The sequence below is a fragment of the Pelophylax lessonae genome (assembly GCF_965119305.1).
Source record: "Pelophylax lessonae genome assembly, chromosome: 1".
Classification (NCBI taxonomy): domain Eukaryota; kingdom Metazoa; phylum Chordata; class Amphibia; order Anura; family Ranidae; genus Pelophylax; species Pelophylax lessonae.
In genome coordinates this window covers 28,332,956-28,359,391 of record NC_138768.1, presented here as the reverse complement: position 1 = coordinate 28,359,391, position 26,436 = coordinate 28,332,956, and the positions used below count along the sequence as shown (strand labels likewise).

Sequence of the window (26,436 nt, the reverse complement as noted above, 5' to 3'; positions counted from 1 at the left end):
GCGTCGGATGCTATAGTTCCCCGCCGGTTGTATCCCTTCCATGGAGGTGGCTCTGCGAAGGGGAGACAGGCGAAATTCACTGTACCAATCCGGTAGCTCAGTATAGGGGATGTCCAGAGTGGAGCAAAAAATGTTCCAGGTCCTCCGGGACACGGAGGAGGGCAGTGCGGCCTTGGGAGGTAGCAGAGAGCCCAAATGGGAACTTCCACCTGTAGACTATGGCTCTGGATCGTAGCACATCCAACAGCGGGCGCAGCTCTCTTCTCCGTTGCAGGGTTATGTTGGACAGGTCTTGAAACAACTTGATCTCTGCCCCCTGGAAAAGAATATGGCAGCGGATTCGTGCGTTCCGGAGGACATACTCTTTCAGTTGGAAGTTCACGAGACAGCAAACCAAAGACACGGCCTGGACTTCGCTTCGGAGCTCCGCAATTACCGCCGACAGGGCGGCCTTGATGTCCGCCTTGATGTCCGCTGCCACCAGCTGAAGATCCTGAAAGGAGAGAGAGGGCGGCGGAGGCGGGGTGTCCATGGTAGGAGACCGGGCTCTGGCGCCAGATGATATTCTGCTCGGGGAGCGGGAACGAGAGCGTGGAGTGGATGAGGGAGTAGGCCTCTGTGTAGTCCCCGCCTGGGATCGGAAGAGTTCGGGATACCACGGCTCAGCTGCGTTTCCGGCTCCCGCAGAGTCCGGGAACGGGTGGCGGAGTTGCTCCGGGAGGTACTCCCCATGTTGAGATGAGTCGGCAGGGTGTGAGTCGGCTACGCTGCGCGGGGATCAGGCCTCGAGGTGCAGGAACTCGGCACTAAGCGGCCATCTTAGATCGGGACCAAGCCACGCCCCCCTGTATTTTTATCAAACAATGTGGTATTCTTTTGTTCCTAACACATTATCCAGTCCACATCAGTATAGATATCCAGCATGAGATTTTTCCCCATTGAGATCTGATGTGTTTTTAAGGTGTTCCTTTAATTTTTTGAGCAGTGTATAACCACGGTGACCGCTGTAGAACTAGTCATGGACAAATGTGTTTATTTCATAAACTTTTGTGATAAACACAGAAGAAATGGAAAGACATAAATGTGATCAACATGTTGCTTATCTGTGAATAGGGAAAGAGTAGGTGGGTCACTACAGACTGCAACCACAAAATGTGAGCCCGTCATCAAAAGGTAAGGCAAAAAAAAAAAACACACAGTGAGGCCCCGTTCACACTGGGGCGACGCTACTTCCCGGGGGGACCTCACAGGTCGCGGCGTGCTGCTCGCCCCGCGACCTCGGAGCGGCCGGCACGGGGGCTTAATATAACTACACTAATACCTAGTTATAACAATAAAAACATTTAAAAGTTTACACTGCCTTTTAGCTGGAGCTACACATTAACTAAACATACTTTTTTTCTTTCTTTCCAGATTAGTTATGGAGCTAGAGATACTTTACTGAGTGATAGAAAGAAGTATCCAAACTTTTTCCGGACAGTTCCGGATGATGAGATGCAATATGTGGCCATAGCAAAGTTACTGGAAAGGATGAAGTGGAACTGGGTCGGGATCCTTACATCTGATGATGAATACGGAGAGAGGGAGATCCGACAACTCAGCAAACATTTATCTAATCATGGAATTTGTATTGAATTCAAGATTCTGGTGTCTAAAGAGAATTATAATAAAATCCCTCCAGAGCTGCAAACCTCAACTACGGAAGTTCTTATTATTTGTGGCTCAGTTAGTCTGACTTATTACAAGTTTTTGTTGCTTAGTGTCTCTTCTTACACGGAGAAAACATTTATTCTACCAGATTCTTGGTCAATGAGTGCAACATTTTTTATACTCAGTGACTGCAGCTTGGTGTTTACGTACCCCCATTTCTACATAAGGAGATTGCAGGAATATTTTGATAGTTTTAATCCATCCAGCCACCTAAATGACCCCCTGATGGAGGATATTATCATAACTGAATATACATGCTTTTCAAAAAACCAAATGAAAAATTTCCTTATTCCACTCACAACTGGATATCCTCTTAATATCTGCAATTTGGAGACACTTTCATCTAATTTAAATTTTACCGATGATAAAACACCTTATAGAGTTTTCATTGCAGTCTATATTTTGGCTCAATCATTACATGATATGTATTTCTCTTTTAAAATCAATAACAAAAAAGATGAAATAGATTTACATACAGTAAAGTACAAGGTGAGAGCACTCAAATAAAAGTAAATGTTATAATCCATAGTCCGGAGACTACCGGTAATGGGATTCCAAACTATAACCACTTCTGGACCGGAAGGATTTGCCCCCTTAATGACCAGGCCATTTTTTGCAATTCGGCACTGCGTTACTTTAACAGACAATTGCGCGGTCGTGCGATGCTGTACCTAAATAAAATTGATGGCCTTTGTTTCCTACAAATAGAGCTTTCTTATGGTGGTATTTGATCACCTGTGTGGTTCTTATTTTATCTCTAAACAAAAAAAAGAGCAACTAAAAAACAATATTTTTTTCACTTTCTACTATAAAATACATCCAATAAAAAAAAAAAAAAAGAAAAAAAAATGGAAAAAATCTAATTTTTTCATCAATTTAGACCAAAGTGTATTCTGCTACATATTTTTGGTAAAAAAAAATCCCAATAAGCGTATATTGATTGGTTTGTGGAAAAGTTAAAGGGTGATATTTTTATTTTATTTTTTTTTTAATTACATTTTTTTACTAGTAAAGGCGGCGATTAGTGATTTTTAGTGGGACTGCAACATTGGGGCGGAGAAATCGGACCCCTAACTGACACATTTGACACTTTTTGAGGACCAATGAAACTAATAGTGCTAAAAAAAAAGATCAATACTATAAAAAAAATGCACTGTTACTGTACTAATGAAACTGGCAGGGAAGGGAATAACATCAGGGGTGATCAAAGGGTTAAGTGTGTCCCTAGGGGGTGCTTAATAACTGGGGGCGGGGTTGCACTGATTGGGAGAAGACAGAGATCCGGGTTCCTGCTTAGTAGGAACACAAGGGGGTTGATTTACTAAAGCTGGAGAGTGCAAAATCTGATGCAGCTCTGCATAGAAACCAATCCGCTTCCAGGTTTTATTGTCAAAGCTTAATTGAACAAGCAGAAGTTAGAAGCTGATTGGCTACCATGTACAGCTGGACTAGATTTCGCACTCTCCAGTTTTAGTAAATCAACCTCAAGATCTCAAACTTGTCCCCTTGTTTACATAGGCAGATCGTTCTGTCTCTCCCGGGGCTGATCGCGGGTGGGCAGCGGACATCGGGTCCACTGAACCCGTTGATTGCCCTCCCCACTAGCCAATCATGGTGCAATGGCACTTCCTGCAGCGTGATGGTGCCATCTAGTGGCTTTTGAATGAAAGGATGTACAGGTACGTCGTTTCACTCAATAGTGCCACTTTGCAGCAATATATACACGGCAGTTGGTCGGCAAGTGGATAACAGAGTAGTAGGTTTTTTTTTCAAATTATATTTATTATAGGTTAGGACATATAGCCATATTCCAAATCTTTGTGAACATCAAGAGATATAAACATCAATGGAAAAGGGGTTACAAAAGATAAAGCAAACAAGTATGAAAAGGTGTAAAACAAATCAATGCAATGTAAAATGCTTTCTTGCATGGTACATGAGGAGAAAGGGATACGGGGGTTAGATGGCTCTCATTGAATGGATGATACTGAATACCAAGAATATAACAACTGCTACACATAGGGTGGTCTGTGTAAAGTAGTAAGGTCCAAACCTTTCCTTAGACTAAAGGAAATTGACATAAACTAAAGTAAATACTAATAAATACCTTTAATTCATGTTTTTGGCCCCAACATGCATTAAATAAATTTTTCAACATTATTTTATTGTATCTTAACTAATTTGCCATGTAGTTGCCCACCCCCTTATTTTATTGAGGTTTCTTTATCCTGCTGTGAAGTTATTGCCCTGCTTAGCCTTGTATTGTCAGCAACCACTGAGATTGAGCTATTTATACCATTGTCTATATAATTTATGAATAAATTAAACTGAATTAATTAGAGAACAGAGTCTTGGGGTACCCCATTTACCACACCAGACCATCCTGAGTGCACCCCATGTATCAACACCTTTGGTCACACCCTTGTAACCAATTTTCTATCCAAGTAAATACCCTTAGCTATCCACCACCTCCCTTGCCCCATTAGCTACAGGTATGTGGTCTCAAACCATTCTTGATATACAGACACACCCCTCCCCCTCTTCTATCTTCCCTGTCCCTCCGATACAAGGAGCACTCCTGGACAGTGGCATGCCAGTCATGTGAGCTGTCAAACTAAGCTTCCGATACTCCCACAAAGTTGAAACCCTCTTCATGTATCACCAGTTCCAGTTCTTCCATTTAATTAGCTAGACTTCTAGAATTAGTGTACATACATTTCAGGATTGTATGAGCGCATATTTTTTGTGTTCTGTCAACCTACTCAATTTGGTATTCTGCTTATACTATCACTAATGTCCCCAATATTACCTTTTCTCATTGCTGGCTATTCCTTTCTCTACCCCCCCCCCCCCCCCCAAAAAAAAAGAAAAAAAAAAACAACTTATTTTAAAAGTCCCTCTACCTTTTTTGCCACTTTTTCTCCCAACAGAGATGAACCCTCCCCATTTAGGTTTAGTCTGTCTCTGCTTTAGAGCCAGTAGCAGACCAAAATGTCAGCCTTATTATGCTTGGTCTACTAAAGGCAAATAGACTGTTAACTTTGCAACCGAAGTTGCACTTTGCAAGGAAATTTGCCCTAAGTTCCTGCAGTGGGGAGTGGGTAGGTGTCATCGGAGGAGGAAGATTTCTGCAGGTGATGATTGAGGATGATACAGCAGAACAAGAGACCAGAGACACAGCTCATTAAAGGTAAGTAATGTCCCTTGTTCTGATTTTTTGTTTTTGGTAAACTTAGGCTTTATTGGAGTAATTGGGGTTGGTTTATTAAAGCATATAGGCTGTTTACTTTACAATTAAATTTTCCCTTGCAAGTGATTGGGTATTCTTTGCAAAGTGAAGCAGCCATTCTCTGAAATAGAGGGGGGGGGGGGGGGCATGTTAGTTCTGAAACTAGCATGTGGACTGTCAGTGGAAGAATAGCCGATTCCCCATAAATTTAAAACCATGATCTGAACTCCTGCCCTGAACACACATACAGTTTATTTTACATGCTCAGCAAATAGGTCATCTCATACTGAATGCATTCTCTAATATAACTAGATAATCAATCTCATATCAATCAAATATTATTAAATGTTATATATACGTGTTACCTATAAAAATGTCTGTCATTTTTTAAGCTGTCCCGCTATGTAAAAGAAGTACGGTACAAGGATCCGAACAACAAGTTCATGTTTTTTAATAATAAAGGAGAACTTCCCAGCCCACTAAAAATTGTAAATTGGGTAAAACAAGAAGAAGGTAGAAATGTTGTGTATTGGAGGCCTGTGGGCCACTTTGATGGGTCCCTTTCAGAGGACCAGCAACTTGCACTAGAAATAGAGGCAATATCATGGAAAGGTGACAAGGTGAGTCACATTGATGAAGCTAATCTAAAATGTATTAAAAAAAAACTGACTGGTTTTGAATTTAAACCCAGCTCAAGGCTTCCGGTTGCGGCTCTGTGTTACGTAGAAGCTTGCCCCAGCATCTCCCAGCCGAGCACACTAAAATCAGCATAAAAAGCCTGCCAGCAGCTCTCCAGAAGCACAGTCTCCCTCTTCCTTTCACTGAGACCCAGCAAAGGAGCGCTTCACGGAGAAAGGAGGACCCCACTCTCAACCTGCATCTCAGCAGTCAGCCCTCCCTCGGATCCCAGCATTGCGGGCGCTGCAGCCATGGAGCTTAGTGACAGCTCCACACAGCTTTTTGCTCAAGCGATAGCATCTCTCCTCTCCCTCACTATTACCACGGCTATGGAAAAGTCTGTGCAGTCAGGTATTGAACAGCTAATAAATGAGACGGAGGACACTCTTCTCACTTATATGAGGCAGGAATGGGGATTTTCTCTATAGAGGACAAACTGTACCAGGGACAAGATAAAATAAATAAATAATCAAGATAATAGATGAAAATCAATAAACTGTGAATGTGAAAAATGAAAGCGCTAAGTGCAGCTGCTAAAACAATCACAAATAAATACATAAAAACAAGATAAATAAATCAGGATATAAATATGTGAAAAAAGTCCACAATGTGATTCAAATGTGAATAAGGAAACAAAGTTCCCTGTGCTTCTCCTTCACCCATGATGCCAAGCCTCTCACCTCACATTAAGACCCCTGTTCCCATAGGACTTCTGGTTCTGGTGCCGCATGCAATAGCTGCATCCTCTCGGCTCCTGCTGCATCCCACTGAAATTGGCTTATAAAGCGCATTCACACCACGGCGACCACCCCCCACCAGCCATCCGGAGCCCCCTGCACACCCGGGCATACCTCCCTTTTCTCGGATGGACCGCTATCTTGAAAAAGGCAGGCCCCACACGGCCCCGGGCGCATCACTAATTGGGGCCGCGGCTCCAGCCTACCCTCCTCTGGCTGGAACACCTGCAGAGATGGAAAGCTGCTCTGCTGTTACACCCCTGCTTCTGGCCCTGGCGATCCAAGCACTGACCGTATAGCCCAAGCAGTGGCCGCGCCCCTATCTCCCACAATCTCAGCACCTGTGGAGAAAGCTGTAAACGCTGGGATGCTGGAAATTAAAAGGGACCTGACTGAACATTCACTCAGGTTAAATGAAGCTGAACAGCACATTTCCAGCATAGAAGATGAAGTGTAGCAGGCCCAGAGGAGCGAACAAGCCCAAGAAAAGACCATCCAATACCTGCTCCAGAAAATAGAGGACCTGGAAAACATATCACGGAGGAGCAATCTGCGTTTTGTGGGGGTGCCCGAATCTCTGCCCCCATCCGCCATCTTGAACTTCTGCTCCACATGCATACCTGAGGCCCTGGGCCTACAAGGGTCCTGTACAGTTGAGAGAGCTCACCACATAGGAGCCCCCTCCTCTGAACGCAAATGTAACGGAACCTCAGACCCACAATGTACTTGTGGTCTTCCATCAGTATACGGCTTCCTCGCAGTCATGAACATAGATATCAAATCCTAGCCGCCGTCATACAAAACTAGCCTTATACTTAGCTTGTATACTGGAAACAACTGACTCCTTTATTAAAACAAACAGACTTTTATACACTTTAGAAGTAGGTCGGTCACTACATGAATATTTACCCAAAACATCACACAATGAATAGCTAACGAGGTACAGCTGACTCATGGCTAATCCCATCTAGACAAGGTTATTATTCACATGCTAATTAGCTCAGCATACTTAAGTCAGCCTGGAAGCCCAGACTGCCGACACCAAAGGTAAAACAAGATACAATACACATATCATAGTGTAAATAATGAGAACCCACAGTAAACAATAGGTGAGCAAATCAGCATAATTTACAATGCATGGAAGACAGGTGTTTGAGCTGATGACATGCATCTGTTACAAGTCTGACCAACTGAAGCAGTCCAAACCATCAATTTATCTGTCACATAGTTTTTTCACTGTCAGTGACGGTGCGAACCGTCACATATCTTCCCCCAAAAGTTGACGAACCAGGTACCAGACTCCCAACTGGTCTGTGCCTGAGTTCGTCAGGTAACAAGTCCCAAAGAGTCAATCCATCATGGCAGCTTCCTTGACAAAGTTCCACATAGCTTGTAAGTTTGTCCTGGCAAGGCGCATGGAGCTCTCATAGCCGATCAGCCTGTGGAAGTCTGGTTTGGGCAGGCCAGACTGGGCTTCTTGGTCACCCTGTGTCCCTAAAAGGCACAGGGTGACTTACACATAAGAAGTGCCTAGGGGGTTAAGAGAGTTATTTCCCAACGACTCTAAGGTAAGCTGTGTTTCATGGGCCCCGCAACCAAAGTGACTCCCGTCACATCTCTCCCCTTCTGGATGGAGACTAACACAGGAGGGGACCCCAAATGGGTTGACTTTGACGGTAGTCTGTAGTTCCAGCCCCCCCAATGTCTATAGCCACACAGTATCCCAAGAAAATTGTTCCAAAGGGAGCATTACTCACCCAGCCAACCTCTGCCTCCCTCATAGAACATACCCGCTGCTGTGGATAAACCTGGACTGGCCCTTCTCCTGGGGGTTCTTTCAGCTGCTGGAGAGAAGACAGGGTGGCTGGGTTCACTCCCTCATGCTGTTGGGGACCTGGGTTGACTTCCCAGCATCCCTGGGGTATACAGGTTGAGATTGTAGTATCATCCACCTTCTCAGGAAATCCATCCTATGTAAATTGAGGGCAGAGGCCAGCAGCGCTCTGCTCTGTTGCCAGCCCTTCTGCTGGGTTGGGGTTGGCAAATACTACCCCCAGAACCTGGTTGGGGGTTTGCTGTAGAGAGGAGGGACTGCTTACCTCCTCCTCCTGGTATTCCTGCGGGGTAGGTTGGGGATCTGGAGCGGCCATCCAACATCCCTGTAGGTCTGGTGCAGAGACCGTGGTCCCATCTGCACCATTGGGGTCTGGTCTGTTGTCTCCCTGTGGTTGGGGAGAAGGATTAGTTGTCTCCTCTCCCTGGAAGGTACACTGCTGTAGCTGGGGACCTGGGCCAGCTGCCCAGCCTCCCTGTAGGGCCGGTAGAGAGACCTCGGTCCTATCTCCACCTGCCATAGGTGGGTCTTCACAGTACACCCAGTCTGTACTGTCTCTCCAACCAAGGGGAGACTGTTGTGGGCAGAGGCCAGTAGCGTTCTGCCTAGCTTCCAGCTGTTCCACTGGGAAGCAAATTGAAACATCGGTGACCTTGCACACATCCTTCAGGGCCACCGATTGTTGTATGCAGGGGTCCACAGCACCATGCTCTGAAGTGAGCTGTTCTGCAGGAGTTTCATCGGGTTGTTCCTCCTCAATAGAAAAGTCTATTAAATCACCAGTCTCTGGTGGTGTCTGGGGATCGAGGTTCACCATCTCCTTTCTGTGGAATCCAGAAGATGTTACTGGTGCTGGGCAAAGGCTAGCAGAGCTCTGCCCTGTTGTCAGCACTTTAGCTTTGGGAACAGCAATCTCCGGAGTTTCCACTGCCGACTCACAGGCATGCTGCTGAACGTGTCCTAGCAATTTCCTGTATGCCCTTTCCAGATGCTGTTCTTTCCTTAGCAAGTGTTCTAGATCAGGTTCGAGCTCTGAGACCCCTGTGAGATGGAGCATAGCCTCTCTGTATTCTTGCAGGTTCTCAAGGGTAGGTTCCCCTTCATCCCCAAACACAAACACATCTGTAAGGCTCTCCCACAGTAATCCAGGGCCACCAAAGTCATATCTCTCTGGAGAGCATTCTGATGTCTCTCCTAAATATTTCTGCTCTGCGTGCCATTGCAGAGCCCAATACTGATTGTCCAGCTCTATCTCCTGCTGGACCAGCCTGTCCAACTCGGATACCCATTGCTCCTGGGGCCGCTCTCCCAGGAATGCCATCCGCAACTTCCGTTGATCATTGGCCTGTTCCCCTGGGGTTGGAAAGCACTTTCCCTGGTATATACCAGCAAGCTGGAGGGCTCCAAGCCAGAGCCCCATCCGAATCTGCTGCCTGAGCTCCAGGTATTGATCCGCAGATACTGTCCTGGGGTATACAGAAAGGGCGATCCGCAGCACCCCCTCAAACTCTGATGCCAGGTCCATATCTCCGTTGTAGCCACCAAAGTCTGCTATCCCGATCTTCGATCCCGGTGGAGGTTTGGATGTCCCAGACTGCAGGAAGCATCCCACCGTTTGCCACCAATGTAACGGAACCTCAGACCCACACTGTACTTGTGGTCTTCCGTCAGTATACGGCTTCCTCGCAGTCATGAACATAGATATCAAATCTCAGCTGCCGTCATACAAAACTAGCCTGACACTTAGCTTGTATACTGGAAACAACTAACTCCTTTATTAAAACAAACAGACTTTTATACACTTTAGAAGTAGGTCGGTGTAATGTTCCGGTACCTTTGGTACCCTAAATTACACTTTCCACAAGTGTATGCGCCCCACCATTTACTTTTGGAAAGGTGCGCATACACCTTTAAGACTGGAGCTGTCATCACCCAGCGCCGGACTAGATGGCTATTTAAAGCGCCGGTTCTCACTCACATGTGTTCGTTCAAACACCTTTACCTGGATGCGAACCTTGCTTGAAGCTTCCATGCTTGCAAGCTTACTTCGCTGACGGAACCTCGCTGCGCTGATCCCTGTATCCCGCTACTGGATCATCCGCCTCTCCTGAAACACCCTTCGGCTGTATCGCTAATAGTGCTAAGTACCCCGCAGGGGAATTCTCTATAAACTTATACTAAGCTTACACTATCTAGCTCTGCATAGTAAAGACTGTTTATCACATCTGCATAACTAGATTGCTAGCTCTTGAGACTACTGCTACTTTTCTGCACTGGGTTGATCTCTTTTGTATGTCCACCTGCTATTCTATCATCTGCTATCATACAACATTGCTAAACCTTCCTGCATCCATCTGCTACTGTCTCACCTTCAAGTGTCTATCACCTACCACCTCCACTCAACCTATCCCTCAACCTTCATCATTGTGTTACCACATACATAAAGTCACTCTAGGAACCAGCTTGCTAATTGTGTGTATTTACTGGCTGAAATAAGACCTTCCACACATGATGAGTCATTGAGGTTGGGAATGGTATCTCAGCATATCTCTTACATGACTACTGACGTGGAACTATTTCTGCAGCTGAAAATCCACACCATATAAGAAACGCAGGAGTGTTACAGATTGAACGAACCCAAAAAATGGATTCAGCAGAAATAACCACTCAGGTGACACAATTAAAACAGCAAGTATCTGCGTTAATACACGCACTTGCTGAATTAAAAGAAGACAATCAGGCTCTGTCGCAGCAGGTAATTAGACTGACACAACTTACCTCTGCTCAGTACCCTGAACCCAAGATAAATCCCCCTTTGGTATTTACAGGCGATCGCAAAAAATTTCGCGAATTTAAAAACGCATGTGAGTTACTTTTTTTGCTAAAACCTCGTACCTACCTTACTGATCACATTAAGGTTTGTACTATTATTTCTTACCTATCAAGCGATCCTCGAGCCTGGGCAGATTCTCTTTTTGAGAAAAACGACCAGCTTCTCAACTCCTATGCCTTGTTCCTGGCAGAGCTCACTAGCCTATATGATGACCCCAATAGGCAGAGTACTGCTGATCTTCAGTTAAGATCCTTGAAACAAGGAAGGAGGCCTGTGGAAGACTTTGTCGCAGAGTTCAAGAGATGGACCCTTGATTCAGAATGGAATGATACAACTCAGTATTACCATAAATAGAAGACTACGAGAAAGAAAGCCTGAAAAGATGGGAATGCCATTATCCGTTTCCTCTCGGAGTCTGGCCGTTCCTATGGCGGTAGGAACCATACGCCCACCGCTATCAACTATGGAAAAAGCAAAAAGACGAAATGAAAATCTCTGCTTGTACTGTGCATCCCCGGATCACAAGATAAACGTCTGTCCCCTAGTCAACAAAAAGAAGGGTGAGTGTTCACATGTCTCTCTAGGAGGATTGACAACTTCATTCACTAACCCCTACATTTCTGTTTTTTTGACATTACAGTGGGACCAGAACAGGATTACTACTAAGGCCATGATTGACACAGGATCTTGTGGAAATTATATGGATATATATTTTGCTGCTTTAAATAAAATTCCTATTATTTCTAAACTCAAACCTGTCTCAGTAAGTCTTATTACCGGTGTTCCGTTATCCTCTGGTCCGATCACCGATCAGACACAAGCACTTCTAGTCACTATTAACGAGTCTCATAGGGAGACTTCTACCTTCGATTTAATACCATCACCCCACTTTCCCATTGTGTTGGGACTTCCCTGGTTGCACACACACCAACCAACCATAGATTGGAAGAAACGGTCCTTGACCTTCCCTTCTTATTATTGCGAGGAAACGTGTAACCTCCCGTTTTCAGGGAAGATTCTGTCTGTGGTGACAGATGAGATTGCACCACTATGTTATCAGGATCTTTCTGAGGTTTTTCTTGAGAAAAATGCTCAAGCATTACCTCCTCATCGAGAATAATGATTGTAGCATTGATCTACTCCCAAATAGCAAATTGCCGTTCGGTCATGTTTATCCTCTTTCACAGGATGAACTTGCCCATCTCAAAACCTATTTGGATGAGAACTTGGAAAAAGGTTTTATTAGACCTTCCACTTCTTCCACAGCAGCAGGACTCTTTTTTGTTCGCAATAAAGATTCAAGTCTCAGACCTATCATCGACTACAGGAAATTGAATGCTATCACAATAAAAGATCGCTATCCTCTACCGCTTATCCCTGAGCTCATTGAGCAGGTGCGGGGAGCTACCTATTTTTCAAAATTAGACCTGAAAGGAGCATACAATCTCATTCGAATCCGTGATGGACACGAGTGGAAGATTGCATTCAGAACTAGATACGGATTGTTCGAATATCTTGTGATGCCATTCGGCCTATGCAATGCCCCTGCAGTTTTCCAACGATTTATAAACTATATTTTTAAAGACTTACTAGATGTCTGTGTTGTGGTATATCTGGACGATATACTTATATATTCACGGACCCTGTCTGAACACATAAGACATGTAAGACTTGTATTATCGAGATTGCTTGCACATAATCTTTATGTGAAGCTGAAGAAATGCTTGTTCCATAAAGATGAGGTACTCTTTCTAGGCTACATCATATCCAAAACAGGAATCGAGATGGACATGAGTAAAATATCCTGCATTCAGGATTGGCCTACACCAACTACATGCAAGGCGCTACAGCGATTCCTGGGATTTTCAAATTTCTACAGGAAGTACATAAAAAACTTTTCTGCTATTGTGAGACCCCTCACACAGCTCACTAGCATAAAAATACCATTTAAATGGTCAGAAGAAGCAAATAAGGCTTTTCACTTGTTAAAGACAAGGTTTACTTCCGCTCCCATATTACGCCATCCAGACCCATCCCTCCAATACATTCTGGAGGTAGATGCGTCAAACCTGGCAGTAGGAGCAATACTCTCCCAACGACCTACCCCCACTTCACCACTTCATCCAGTCGCCTTTTTTTCTAAATCCCTGAGCAGTCCCAAGATAAATTACCCTTTGGGTGAAAAGGAACTGCTTGCTATAAAATTGGCTCTGGAGAATTGGCGACATTTACTCGAAGGCACCCAATTACCAATAATTATATACACGGACCATAAAAACCTCCAATATCTTCAGACTAGCAAAACTCTCTCGCATCGACAAGTACGATGGTCACTATTCTTTCTAAGGTTTAACTTCCTAGTGACCTACACACCTGCAGATAAGAACAAAAAGGCGGATGCACTATCACGACTAACTGAAGAAAACTACTTTGAAATTCCTTCCGTTCCTATAATACCTCACAAACGCATTATTGGAGTTGTCCGTTCCTTGAAGGAAGAGGTTCTGCATGGTATAAGGTTGGATTCACCCCCACCACAACTAAATACCGATGCAGAAGGCTTCCTCTACTACAACGACAAACTTTACATACCACCTACCCTACGCACCAAGATCTTGGAATTATCGCATGATGTGCCTATGGCAGGACATATGGGTATGACAAAGACTTTCAATTTGATTTCTCTGCAATTCTGGTGGCCTGACATAAAAACATCTATACAAAAATTCGTCTCTTCATGCAATGTCTGTGCCAGGTCCAAAATTGACACTACGAGACCATCCGGTCTACTATGCAGTCTACCAATACCCCAAACTCCATGGGAGGTTCTGTCATTGGACTTCATCGTAGAATTGCCTCCTTCCAAAGGATTTAATACCATCTTGGTGTCAGTGGACCATCTGACAAAGATGGCACATTTCATTGCTATTCGCAGACTACCTTCGTCCAAACAAACGGCAGAACTCCTGATGAAACATGTCTTCAGATTACATGGTATCCCAAAAACTCTTTTGTCTGACCGTGGATCCCAATTTATTTCTAAATTCTGGCAAGAACTATGTCACATACTACGGATTGAGCGGAAGCTCACTTCTCCTTACCATCCGCAGACCAACGGACAGACTGAAAGAGTCAACCAATGCATCGAGCAGTATTTACGTTGTTACACTTCTTACCAACAGGATGATTGGTTGGATCTTCTCCCCCTGGCAGAATTTGCCTACAACAACGCAACACACAGTACAACCAAGCAGAGTCCGTTCTACTTGAACTATGGGTTCCATCCCTCTATTCTCCCTCCACGCATCCTTCCTTCAAATAACCCAGTAGCCTCAGACTATCTTACCCAAATAAAGGATTCTCTGGGTTTACTAAATACTACCATTGCACACGCTCACAGTCAACAAAAGAAGTACTATGATCTTCGTAGAAGACCTTCTCCACAGTATACTATCGGGGACCTCGTTTGGCTCTCAACAAAAAACTTGAGACTGAAGATCCCTAGCAAAAAGCTTGGACCTCTGTTCTTGGGACCTTTCCCAATCAAGAAACTTATTGGAAAAGCTGCAGTGCAGCTTACATTGCCAATGGACCTAAAAATCCATCCCATTTTCCATGTGTCGCTACTAAAACCCCATGTTCCGGACCAAGGAATAAGGCCTAATATTCCACCTCCCCCTCCTGTACAAGTTGAAGGTGGAGAAGAATACGAGCTAAAAGAGATTCTGGATTCTCGTATCTACAGAAGAAGACTTCAGTACTTGGTTAGATGGAAGAACTATGGGCCCCAAGACGACACCTGGCTAAACACCTCTGACATACATGCCCCTAGATTAATCCGCAATTTTCATGCGAGATACCCAGACAAACCAGCTCCAGAGGCCTTCAGGAGCAGGCCTTAAGGGGGGGGTATTGTAATGTTCCGGTACCTTTGGTATCCTAAATTACACTTTCCACAAGTGTATGCGCCCCACCATTTACTTTTGGAAAGGTGCGCATACACCTTTAAGACTGGAGCTGTCATCACCCACCGCCGGACTAGATGGCTATTTAAAGCGCCGGTTCTCACTCACATGTGTTCGTTCAAACACCTTTACCTGGATGCTAACCTTGCTTGAAGCTTCCATGCTTGCAAGCTTACTTCGCTGACGGAACCTCGCTGCGCTGATCCCTGTATCCCGCTACTGGATCATCCGCCTCTCCTGAAACACCCTTCGGCTGTATCGCTAATAGTGCTAAGTACCCCGCAGGGGAATTCTCTATAAACTTATACTAAGCTTACACTATCTAGCTCTGCATAGTAAAGACTGTTTATCACATCTGCATAACTAGATTGCTAGCTCTTGAGACTACTGCTACTTTTCTGCACTGGGTTGATCTCTTTTGTATGTCCACCTGCTATTCTATCATCTGCTATCATACAACATTGCTAAACCTTCCTGCATCCATCTGCTACTGTCTCACCTTCAAGTGTCTATCACCTACCACCTCCACTCAACCTATCCCTCAACCTTCATCATTGTGTTACCACATACATAAAGTCACTCTAGGAACCAGCTTGCTAATTGTGTGTATTTACTGGCTGAAATAAGACCTTCCACACATGATGAGTCATTGAGGTTGGGAATGGTATCTCAGCATATCTCTTACATGACTACTGACGTGGAACTATTTCTGCAGCTGAAAATCCACACCATATAAGAAACGCAGGAGCGTTACAGTCGGTCACTACATGAATATTTACCCAAAACATCACACAATGAATAGCTAACGAGGTGCAGCTGACTCATGGCTAATCCCATCTAGACAAGGTTATTATTCACATGCTAATTAGCTCAGCGTACTTAAGTCAGCTTGGAAGCCCAGACTGCCGACACCAAAGGTAAAACAAGATACAATACACATATCATAGTGTAAATAATGAGAACCCACAGTAAACAATAGGTGAGCAAATCAGCATAATTTACAATGCGTGGAAGACAGGTGTTTGAGCTGATGACATGCATCTGTTACAAGTCTGACCAACTGAAGCAGTCCAAACCATCAATTTATCTGTCACATAGTTTTTTCACTGTCAGTGACGGTGCGAACCGTCACAGCAAAACTCTGTGATTATCACCAAATACCTCAAATATGTCGACAAGGCAGCCATTCTTCCAAAGTTCAGGCAAGTTAGATCCCTTCTTATAGACGGCATCAAGATCCTGATCTTTGCGGACTATTCTGTCGAAGTCGCCAAAAAGAGGAAGGTTTTCCAAGCCATTTGCTCAAAACTTTACCATCACCAAATTAAATTTACGCTAACATACCCGGCGGTTCTTCGGCTCAAATCACCTGACGGGAACCAGCTGTCCTTCCAAGATCCCTCAGAAGTGGAATCATTCTGTCTTCACCTAGAAGTCCCATCTTCCTCATTAGGGATGATCAAACTTTTGAAAAGTTTGGTTCGACCAGAACACCCGAACTTCCCGAAAGTTCAGGTCCGGATTCCAGAACCCCATTGAAATCAATGGGACCCGCATTTTGGTAATCAAAAAACACAATTTTGAAGCCCTAAAACCCAATAAATGCCCCTAAAAAGTGCCTAGGGTTCTGGGTCATGCCCCAGGGACTATTAATCACACAAAAAAAGTTCTTACAAATTGTCGTTTTTGATAGAAAGCCAATTATTGAAAAAATTATTGAAAAAAAAAAAGAGATTTCTTTGGATTTAGTGTCTGGGGGGTCTAAAAAAGGTACCTGTGAAGTTTCAGCTCTGTAGCATGTCCAGAACCATAAAAAAAAGATCATTTGTCTTAGAATTGCAGTAGAGCAGGGATATGGCTCCGCTATTTTCACACCTGGCCGTTTTTGTTGCAGGCGTTTATTGGGCTTTTTTGTGGACGTCTTTGGAGGCAGGCATGACATCTGAACTTCTGTGTAGGGGTATATATACACACACACATACATGTATATATACACATACACATATATTGATGTGAAAGTAGCAGAACCCTATGCCTGCGCTAATGAAATTATTTGCAGGCATAGGGCTCCGCTCTACTGCAATTCTAAGCCAAACAATCTTTTTTCTATGGCGGTCACCCTGACATGGAAGAGTTTGGTTACCCTGCCATAGCAGTCAGAGTCAGTTCACCTACTACTACGGTCACCCTGACACTTAACACTTTCCCTACAGAAACTAGATTTTTGAATCTAACTATAGTGGAATATAGTACCCTAATTACACTAGATATCCCTTTTCTCACACTAATAATTGCTAAATGACACTTTTGAAGCAGGAGTAACAGAACTGCTTCCACTCTCTTCCACAGCCCCTGTATTACAATGCTAGAGATTTGGCGGGGCTATCTTATATACTGGGGGGCGTATTCACTACTGATTGGCCTCTGGACCCCCTAGTCACTCCACTCACCCCAATCACATTCCTAGCATCCTCCTGCCCCCTCAATTGGCTTTTACTGATGGTTCTGGTCCAATCACAGGCTTTTAAAGCTCAGTTCCTGTGCCATTGCATTTTGGTTGGCTCTGCTTGCCGAATTCCGAACTTTTTCCGCAAAATGTTCGTCAGTCAATGTTCAGGTCGAACCGATGGTCGACCCGAACCGTTCCATCATCCCTATTCCTCATCACCCAGGACCTCACCACTTCAGCGTCCTTTGGTCCAACGAAGCCCAAGGCAGGAATCTCCCAAGCGCCCTAAGTTCTCCAATAACGGTCATTACCTCTGCCCCGCTCTCCAGGGACTCGGCTGAACACCCTGCTTGCCTGGCAAGTAACGGACTCCTTCCTTCTCGTCCATCTTGGGCCCAACAACTTGCCTTATCCCTTTGTTCACCCCGGCTTGGAGTGAGTATTAGTGTACTAAGACTTACCTGACTACGTGTTTCTCCTCATCCAGGATGTGTTATACTTTACTGTTGTTACCCGCTCCCAGATGCTCACTGACGCTGCCTCTCCCCAAAGCTTCCGCTTGGAGGTGGTTGCCTCATGGACCTCTCACCTCTAGTCTTCCCCATAAATGTAGGCTTGCTTTGGGAACCGGCACTCTCAGTGAATGTGTGCAGAAAAAAAGCGGTACTTCCGGTTTCCGGGTCATTACCTCCCTGCTGCACGGCGGATTGCGGTGAGGCTGCCCAGCCAGGGAGCCCACGCCATTTGCGGCATCACCCGGTATTGCCGGTATCCAGGACTGCCTTCACCATTATACAGGACCCAGATGCGATTATCCTTCATCTTGCATCTTCCATCGGATTCACTGTGGGGACTGTCCTTTTGCACCATGCATGCTGTCTTATTGGAATACCTGTTTTTAACATGTAAGTTACTACATTAAATTATACAGCTGTTCATCTACCTTTATGACTTGGCGCCCTTGTTCTTTTTTTTTTTTGTTAAACACAGACTTCGCCTATGCATCTTCCAAAGCCCGTTTTGAACGCAAATGGCTGCTCTTTGCAACTAAAACATGGCCTTCTCAAGATATGGACTTCCAAAACAAGAAATTGACCTATTACACAGCTTTATCTATGGACCCGATGGACTGAGGCCACATCACCACAGTTACTCCACTGCACGGCTTTCATCGTGTTGCGACTTCACCTCTCACTAACCTGCGATGGCCCTCATCTAGCCCCCATGTGTTTTCCTCAGACCCATCCAACCTCTGTTACGCTCAAGTGTATTGCTGAAAAGTTTGATCTGTATGATTATCTTATTAGCAAAATAGCAAAATGTACATACATTCTAGTTTTAAACATGTATACAAGAAACACAGTGTAATGGTCCATGGTTTCTTATTTTTACCCTGGATCATTCAAAGTGAACCTGACATCAGAAATGTATTCACTGTACCTGAGCAGTGGATTATGGGGTGCTGGTGATGTCAGAGCCCTATAAAAGAGCTGTCAAACTCAGATAGAAGTCTTGGGTTAATCAGCTGGCTTGGTGGTGTAACTAGTAGAATAACGGGCTTGTAAATGAGAGGCTGTGGGTTCAAATCCCCTGGCCAGCGGGTGATTAAAATTAATTATGGATTTTAATTAAAACCTTTTAATTGTCCCCACCCCTTCTGACGTGACATCAGTAATTTATTCAATGCACCTGAGCAGTGGATTATGGGGCGCTGGTGACGTCAGAATCCTATAAAAGAGTTGTCAAACTCAGATAGAAGTTAGTTAGGCAGAGAGAGTCTTCGGTTAATCAGCTGGCTCAGTGGCGTAGCCGTTAGAATAAGGCGCTTGCAAGTTAGAAGCTTATGGGTTTGAATCTCCCCTGACCAGCGGGTGATTAATAGACACTTACATTTAAGCCTTTAAAATGATGACTTGTTCGTATGTTCACTAGAACTATTCCCCTGTCCGAGATGTTCTGGTGCGAACCGAACAGGGGGGTGTTCGGGTCATCACTAGTCCTTAATGACATTGGCTAGATGTCCTGCTGCAGAATAAACATGTGGGCAAACACATTTCTTCCTGATGGTATGGCATGATGGATAAGTATCTGTCTGTATTTCTCAGCATTGAGGAAACATAATGCAACAGATGGAAGATACATCATGTTTACTTCAGAAGATGTCCAGCAGTGCCATCAGCACAGAACTGTCGAAAACCAGCTGGACCCAGGTACCCCCATCTACTATCTGGACATATCTGGCCAGAAGTGGTCTTCATGGAAGAATTGAAGCCAAAAAGCCATATCTCTGACATGGAAACAAGACAAACAACTCAACTATGTGACAGTTTGAATGACTGAGTTGCAATGAGGTCTCTACCACCCAACTGCACAGGAGTCATGGCCGCAGCACAGCACTCTGCATTGACCATTAAAATACAAATCAAATCATTATTTGGTGTGACCACCCTTTGCCTTCAAATCAGCATTAATTCTTGTAGATACACTTGCACACAATTTTTTAAGGAACTTGGCAGGTAGATTGATCCAAATAGGATCCAAAGGAGAACTAACCACAGATATTCTGTGGATGCAGGCTGCCACAAATCCTTCTGTCTCTTCATGTAATCCCAGACAGACTCTGTGATGTTGAGATCAGGGCTCTGTGGGGGCCAAACCATTGCTTCCAGGATTCGTTCTTCTTTATGCTAAATATAGTTCTTAATGACATTGGCTAGATGTCCTGCTGCAGAATACATTTGGGGGCAAACACATTTCTCCCTGATGGTATGGCATGATGGATAAGTATCTGTCTGTATTTCTCAGCATTAAGGACACAATGGATTGGACAACATTAAGAATCATAGATGCAGTGGTCAGCCAAGGAAACATAATGCAGCAGATGAAAGACACTTTATGTTTACTTCCCTTCAACATCGGAAGATGTCCAGCAGTGCCATCAGCACATAACTGCTGAAAACCAGCTGGACCTGGGTACCCCCATCTACTATCTGGACACATCTGGCCAGAAGTGGTCTTCATGGAAGAATTGCAGCCAAAAAGCCATATCACTGATATGGAAACAAGGCTAACAACTCAACTATGTGGCAGTTTGAATGACTGAGCCGCAATGATGTCACTCCCACGCAATTGCACAAGAGTCATGGCTGCGGCACAGCACTCTGCATTGACGGCACATTAAATGCACCGTTAATTCAGCGCACAGTGCACATGCTGCGGTGCCATCATTGGCTGCAGAAATTGTGAATATCTCCTAAACAGTGCATATTTAGGAGATATTCATCGTATTTACAGGTAAGCTTTATTTTATGCTTACCTGTAGGTACAAGTGACCAAGCGGTGTCTATTACAGCTTTAAATGAGGATGATAAAAAAAAAAAAAAAAATCTAATAAAGAACCACTATTTCAAATGGTTCTAGTTTTTCTGGCAAGGCATTTTTCTTAATACATAATTTTATACATCAGAAGAGTGGACTATTACTCTAAATCTGCAACTTTGCTCTTGAATAGTTCATATAATTTATTATCTTAGGTCCCAAGAGGTCGATGCTCGGAGGAATGTCTTCCAGGGTTCAGAAAAGCTGTAAGAGAAGGCTATCATCAATGTTGTTATAATTGTGCTCCATGCTCACAAGGAGAAATATCAAACCATTCTGGTAAGCTGTATGGTAAAGCCAAATCACGTACATGTATGTCAATTGAATTTAAGTGGTTGTACCAGGAAGATACCTGCAGCTACAGACATCTTCCTGGTATTGTTTTTCAATCCTGGCAGCTGGCTTTTATGTAAAAGTCATTCTAGTGGTTAATTAGCCACTGGATGGCTTTTACAGGTGGTGGTGGGGGGGTTTCCTCTCCCACCGCCTGCGGATGCCTCCTAAGGCTCTATTGTTCCACCGCCGAGACTGGAACTAAAGCTGGTGCTTCTGCCGGATTACCAAGAAGATTGTTGAGGACCACAAGGTCCCTGATGATCTCTATGGTATAGGAAACCAGAATCAATGAGCTTTTTGTCACTTACGGTTTCCCGGATGTAAACAGTGCCATTTTAAAATCACTGATTTTGGTGTGTTCATATACTTGAAAGGACAGATGAGACATCTGGGGTCTAATACACCCCAGATTTCTCCATAAAAAGTATTTGTCACTGCTTACTGCTGTCACAAGGTATGTTTACATTCCATGTGACAGCAATAAAAATGATCAAAAAATGTAATCACTTAACCACTTCAGCTCTGGAAGGTTTTACCGTCTTAATGACCAGGACATTTTTTGCGATACGACAGAGCGTAGTTTTAACGGACAATTGTGGGGTCATGCAACGCTGTACCAAAATAATCTTTCCCCCCCCCCCCCACAAATAGAGCTTTCTTTTGCTGGTATTTGATCACTTCTGCAATTTTATTTTTTTGTGCTATAAGCAAAAAAAGGACGACAATTCTGAAAAATAAAAAACAATATTTTTCACTTTCTGCTATATAACACCCCCCCCCCCCAAAAAAAAAATTAAAAATCAAATTTTTTCACCATTTTAGACCAATTTGTATTCTGCTACATATTTTTGGTAAAAAAAACAAAACAAAACAAACCAATAAGCGTATTTTGATTAGTTTGCGCAAAAGTTATCACGTCTACAAACTAGGGGAAAGATTTGGCATTTTTATTAACGAATTTATTTTTTATTAGTAATGGCGGCGATCAGCGATTTTTAGCGGGACTACGACACTTTGGCGGACAGATCTGACCTCTAACTGACCTTTTTGACACTTTTGGGGGGGACCAGTGACATTACTACAGGAATCAGTGCTAAAAATATGCACTGCTACTGTACTAATGACACTGGCAGGGAAGGGGTTAAAATCAGGGGCGATCAAAGGGTTTAATGTATGCCTAGGGAGTGCTTTCTCACTGTGGGGGGGGGGGTTATGGAATCAACACAGGAACCTGTGTTTCTAAATAGGAGGAACACAGGAGCTCTGTGTTGATTGCTGACAGAACAGCAGTCTGCTGTGTTTACAATGGCAGACCGCCAATCTCTCTCCACGGGGAGCAATCGCGGTTGTCTGGCAGCAACCATGGCCGCCGGCCCTGCAGATCAGCTTCCCCGCTGGCAAATGGGTGTGGGCGTGCGCGCTTCTGGCGGCACAAGCGCACTCCTACAATTGCTCCTGTGATTGCTCCTGCGAAGCGCCGTACGGGTACGCTGATTCGTGGGAACTTGCAGCTGTATATCTGCAGCAGCTGGTCGGCAAGTGGTTAAACAGATCAAAAGGGATCAAATGGGATCATTTTATTGTATTGTTAGGTACGTGTTAGAGTTACAGTACAGATATAGAATTGCGTAGAATTGGCATTAAATGAGGCTGAAGGTTCTTTTACTTTCTGTAGGGTATCTTTACACATTGTTCATGACTAAAGCTTTCTTGAGATATTCATGACCATGGCCACTCACTAGTCCAGGAAAGTTTCCCTTAGCTTTATGAAATAGTTGAAGCTCTGTTGGCTTCCATCATCTAATCATGTGCACGTCTTTGCAAAGTGTTTTTTTTAGCACATTCACACATAAGGGAAAAATGACATCCAAAATTGACCAGCCTATTTGTTTTTAGTAAATCAACCCCAATATGTTTTTTTTTTTTGTATGACTTTGAATCCATATTCAATATTACATCTTAACAACAAAAACAACTTTAAGGAAAACTAAGCAAATTATTGAAAAAATACACTGCCATGGTAAATAACTGTATTCTTGGTGTATCATGTTTAGTGTTATTTTCACTTATTTTTACTCTACAGACAGTGAACTCTGCAAGAAGTGTCCTGAAAATGAATGGCCTAACAAAGCTAAAAATATTTGTATTGCCAAGCTCAATGAGTATTTATCATACGAGGAGGATATTCTAGTTTTATTTTTTTCTATAACTTCAGTCATATTTGCTACAACATCTCTCCTTATACTTGGATTATTTTTTTGGTTTCGGAGCACTCCCATAGTCAGAGCCAATAATCGGAACCTCAGCTTCATTCTGCTTCTCTCCCTCATACTGAGTTTCCTGTCTGTATTCCTCTTCCTTGGCCGTCCTGTGGATATTACCTGTATGCTGCAACAAGTCTCCTTCGGAGTTCCCTTCACCATCTCAATGTGTTCTATCCTAGCCAAAACCATCATGGTCTTCATTGCTTTTAAAGCCACCAGACCTGGAAGCTCTTGTAGGAAATGGGTGGGAGTCAAACTTCCCAATACAGTCATGTTATTCTGCTCATCCATTCAGGTTATGAATTGCATTCTCTGGTTGTCCATCTCTCCACCGTTTCAGGAGTATGACATGGACTCCTATCCTGGGAAGATCATCATTCAGTGTAATGAAGGGTCCGTTATTGGGTTTTATTTTATGTTAGGTTATATGGGGTTTCTGGCAGCTGTGAGTTTTGTTTTGGCTTTCATGGTGAGGACATTACCGGACAGTTTTAATGAGGCCAAGTACATCACCTTCAGCATGCTGGTGTTCTGCAGTGTCTGGATTGCCATGATCCCGGCCTATCTGAGCACCACAGGGAAATACATGGTGGCTGTGGAGATATTCGCCATATTGACCTCCAGTGCTGGAATATTATTGTGTATGTTTTCTCTAAAATTGTACATTTTGCTTTTGAAACCTGAGATGAGCACCAGAGAAACAATGCTGGGGAAAAGAATGTTGTAATATACCACACACTGAAACAATGAATATTGCTGTGGATCAGACTAAACACATTCACACCAGGCACACATTTTAACCCAAGAGATCATCAACATTAAAACTTCTGTTTCCATCACCTGGTATGACACCCAAAAAAAACAAAACACAATAAAGAAGACTCCCTTATTAGGACCAAACAAGGTAAATTTAGACGCCATCTAGATGACTATAAAAGTAACAAAGTCTTCACATGGAAAAATACCACCCACCACCTTCCTTCTCTCCTCACTCTTACCCCTCACCAAATCCCTAAAAACATCCCAAATCCCCCCCACCCCCAGGTATACATCCTAGATTACTCAGGAGTCAGGAATCAAAATAGACCCCAACCCTCTAAATCTCCATCCCATTGGATACTCAATACCATTTGGATCCTCAACAGTCTTAATTCCTTTTACAATAACAGAACCAAACACGTCATAGCCCCAAACTCTCGAAGCAAACATAACACAGTACCCAGTCCACTCAGCTCTAGTAAAAATACATTACTGCCCCATCATCATTTCCCTGCTCCATCCTCCTGCAATCAGCCAATAAATACAATAAAAACCAAAAAGTGCAGCGCTGAAATCAGTATACAATTATATAGCTGAAAAGCTCATATAAAGAAAACAAAAAAGGAGAGGGGATAATGTCCAAATGAATAGTCCCAATATTAAGTGCAGAGATGTGAATCCACGTGCAAATTAACTTTCTTCCAGTGACACCAGGGAAAAGTGTAGGAAGGGGACACCCTTGTGCTCAGGTATAACAAGCAGCTTACCGAAATTCCGTGGCTGCTCAATTTAATGAGACAGCCTCTCCCAGCTAGTAGTAAACCAGTAGGTCAACCGATATCAAGCTCAGGTGCTTCGAAAGACTCCAAAAGCCGAAAGCCGTTTCCGGTGTGTTGTTAAACCGATCACATTAATATGTGGCACACTTGGAACTTCTCATATACTCCATTGAACGTAAAGCCATATGTAGAAAGAAACAGAGGCCCATAGCGTAATCCCGTAAACCAATAGGTAAATTTATTAAAAAAACTACTTACAATTTAAAAGACAAAGACAGGCATGTAGTATGTGCCGGTCATGGATCTAACCGCGGCGTCCCGCAAGTCTCCAGATCAGCATATGGATAAACGGCCGGCTTCGTTGGGGGGCGTGTGGACGTTTATGTCTGGGATCGCCAACGTTTCGTCATAAGAAAGACTTCTTCTGGGCGTGACCCCAGACGCAACACACACACCTATGTACCCCCACACCTATGTCACATGACGGTCACCTCTGCCAATGGGTGTTCAATCCCAGGGGGGCGGGAGTAATATGTTAATAACTCGATTCCAATAGGTTAAAAGACCAAAGGAAACCGTCTGGAGATAGGTGGTACAAAACGCTAATAGGAAGTGATGATCCGTCTTCCTTAATGCCCATTCGTTCAAAAGGCAAAGGGGCAGGGAGACGGTCGTCACGTGATGCACATCACATGATGAACAGGAAGTGATGATCAGTATCCTCCGATGACTCATCGTCATCCGGGCGGAAGTGACACGCTCACGCCCATAGCTGACAGGGTAAGAGGGCGGAGGCGGAGGTGCGGTCGTCACTCCAGACACATCCCTTGTAACAGGAAGTGATGATCCTCACTGTTCAAGAGTGGTGTCAGCAGAGTATGTCAAACCCTTGTAACAGGAAGTGACGATCCTCGCTGTTCAAGAATGGTGTCAGCAGAGTATGTCAAACCCTTGAAACAGGAAGTGATGATCCTCACTATTCAAGAGTGGTGTCAGCAGAGTATGTCAAACCCTTGAAACAGGAAGTGATGATCCTCACTATTCAAGAGTGGTGTCAGCAGAGTATGTCAAACCCTTGAAACAGGAAGTGACGATCCTCACTGTTCAAGAATGGTGTCAGCAGAGTGTGTCAAACCCTTGTAACAGGAAGTGATGATCCTCACTGTTCAAGAATGGTGTCAGCAGAGTATGTCAAACCCTTGAAACAGGAAGTGAAGATCCTCACTGTTCAAAAATGGTGTCAGCAGAGTTTGTCAAACAACACCGTCGGTATTCAGGCGCCCCTGTGTACAGAGTGCAACCTCCAACAACATAATATGGTTAAAACCAAAATACATATATACCAAGGTCTATAACGGAATTAAAAATTATTAAGGATGTGGTGGAATGCTAGATAATCATTGAAACAGGCAAAGGAGTTGATGTCCAATTCCTTCTATGTAATGAAAAATTTCTTTTACATATTTAATAATTGGCCATTGTGAT

General features: G+C 43.9%; 2 protein-coding genes across 2 annotated transcripts; both read left to right on the top strand.

Moving 5' to 3' along the window:
* Nucleotides 1–530: 530 nt before the first annotated feature.
* Nucleotides 531–2,217, top strand: LOC309566643 (extracellular calcium-sensing receptor-like; the record flags this gene model as incomplete). Its single annotated transcript, XM_082271874.1, has 2 exons — nucleotides 531–608; nucleotides 1,414–2,217. The coding sequence occupies 2 exons, from the start codon at nucleotides 531–533 to the stop codon at nucleotides 2,215–2,217; spliced, it is 882 nt and encodes a 293-aa protein (XP_082128000.1).
* Nucleotides 2,218–5,382: 3,165 nt separating this feature from the next.
* Nucleotides 5,383–24,140, top strand: LOC309566566 (vomeronasal type-2 receptor 26-like; the record flags this gene model as incomplete). The annotated part of the gene is made up of 3 exons (XM_082271752.1): nucleotides 5,383–5,559; nucleotides 20,969–21,092; nucleotides 23,233–24,140. The coding sequence occupies 3 exons, from the start codon at nucleotides 5,383–5,385 to the stop codon at nucleotides 24,138–24,140; spliced, it is 1,209 nt and encodes a 402-aa protein (XP_082127878.1).
* Between the last annotated feature and the right edge of the window lie 2,296 nt (nucleotides 24,141–26,436).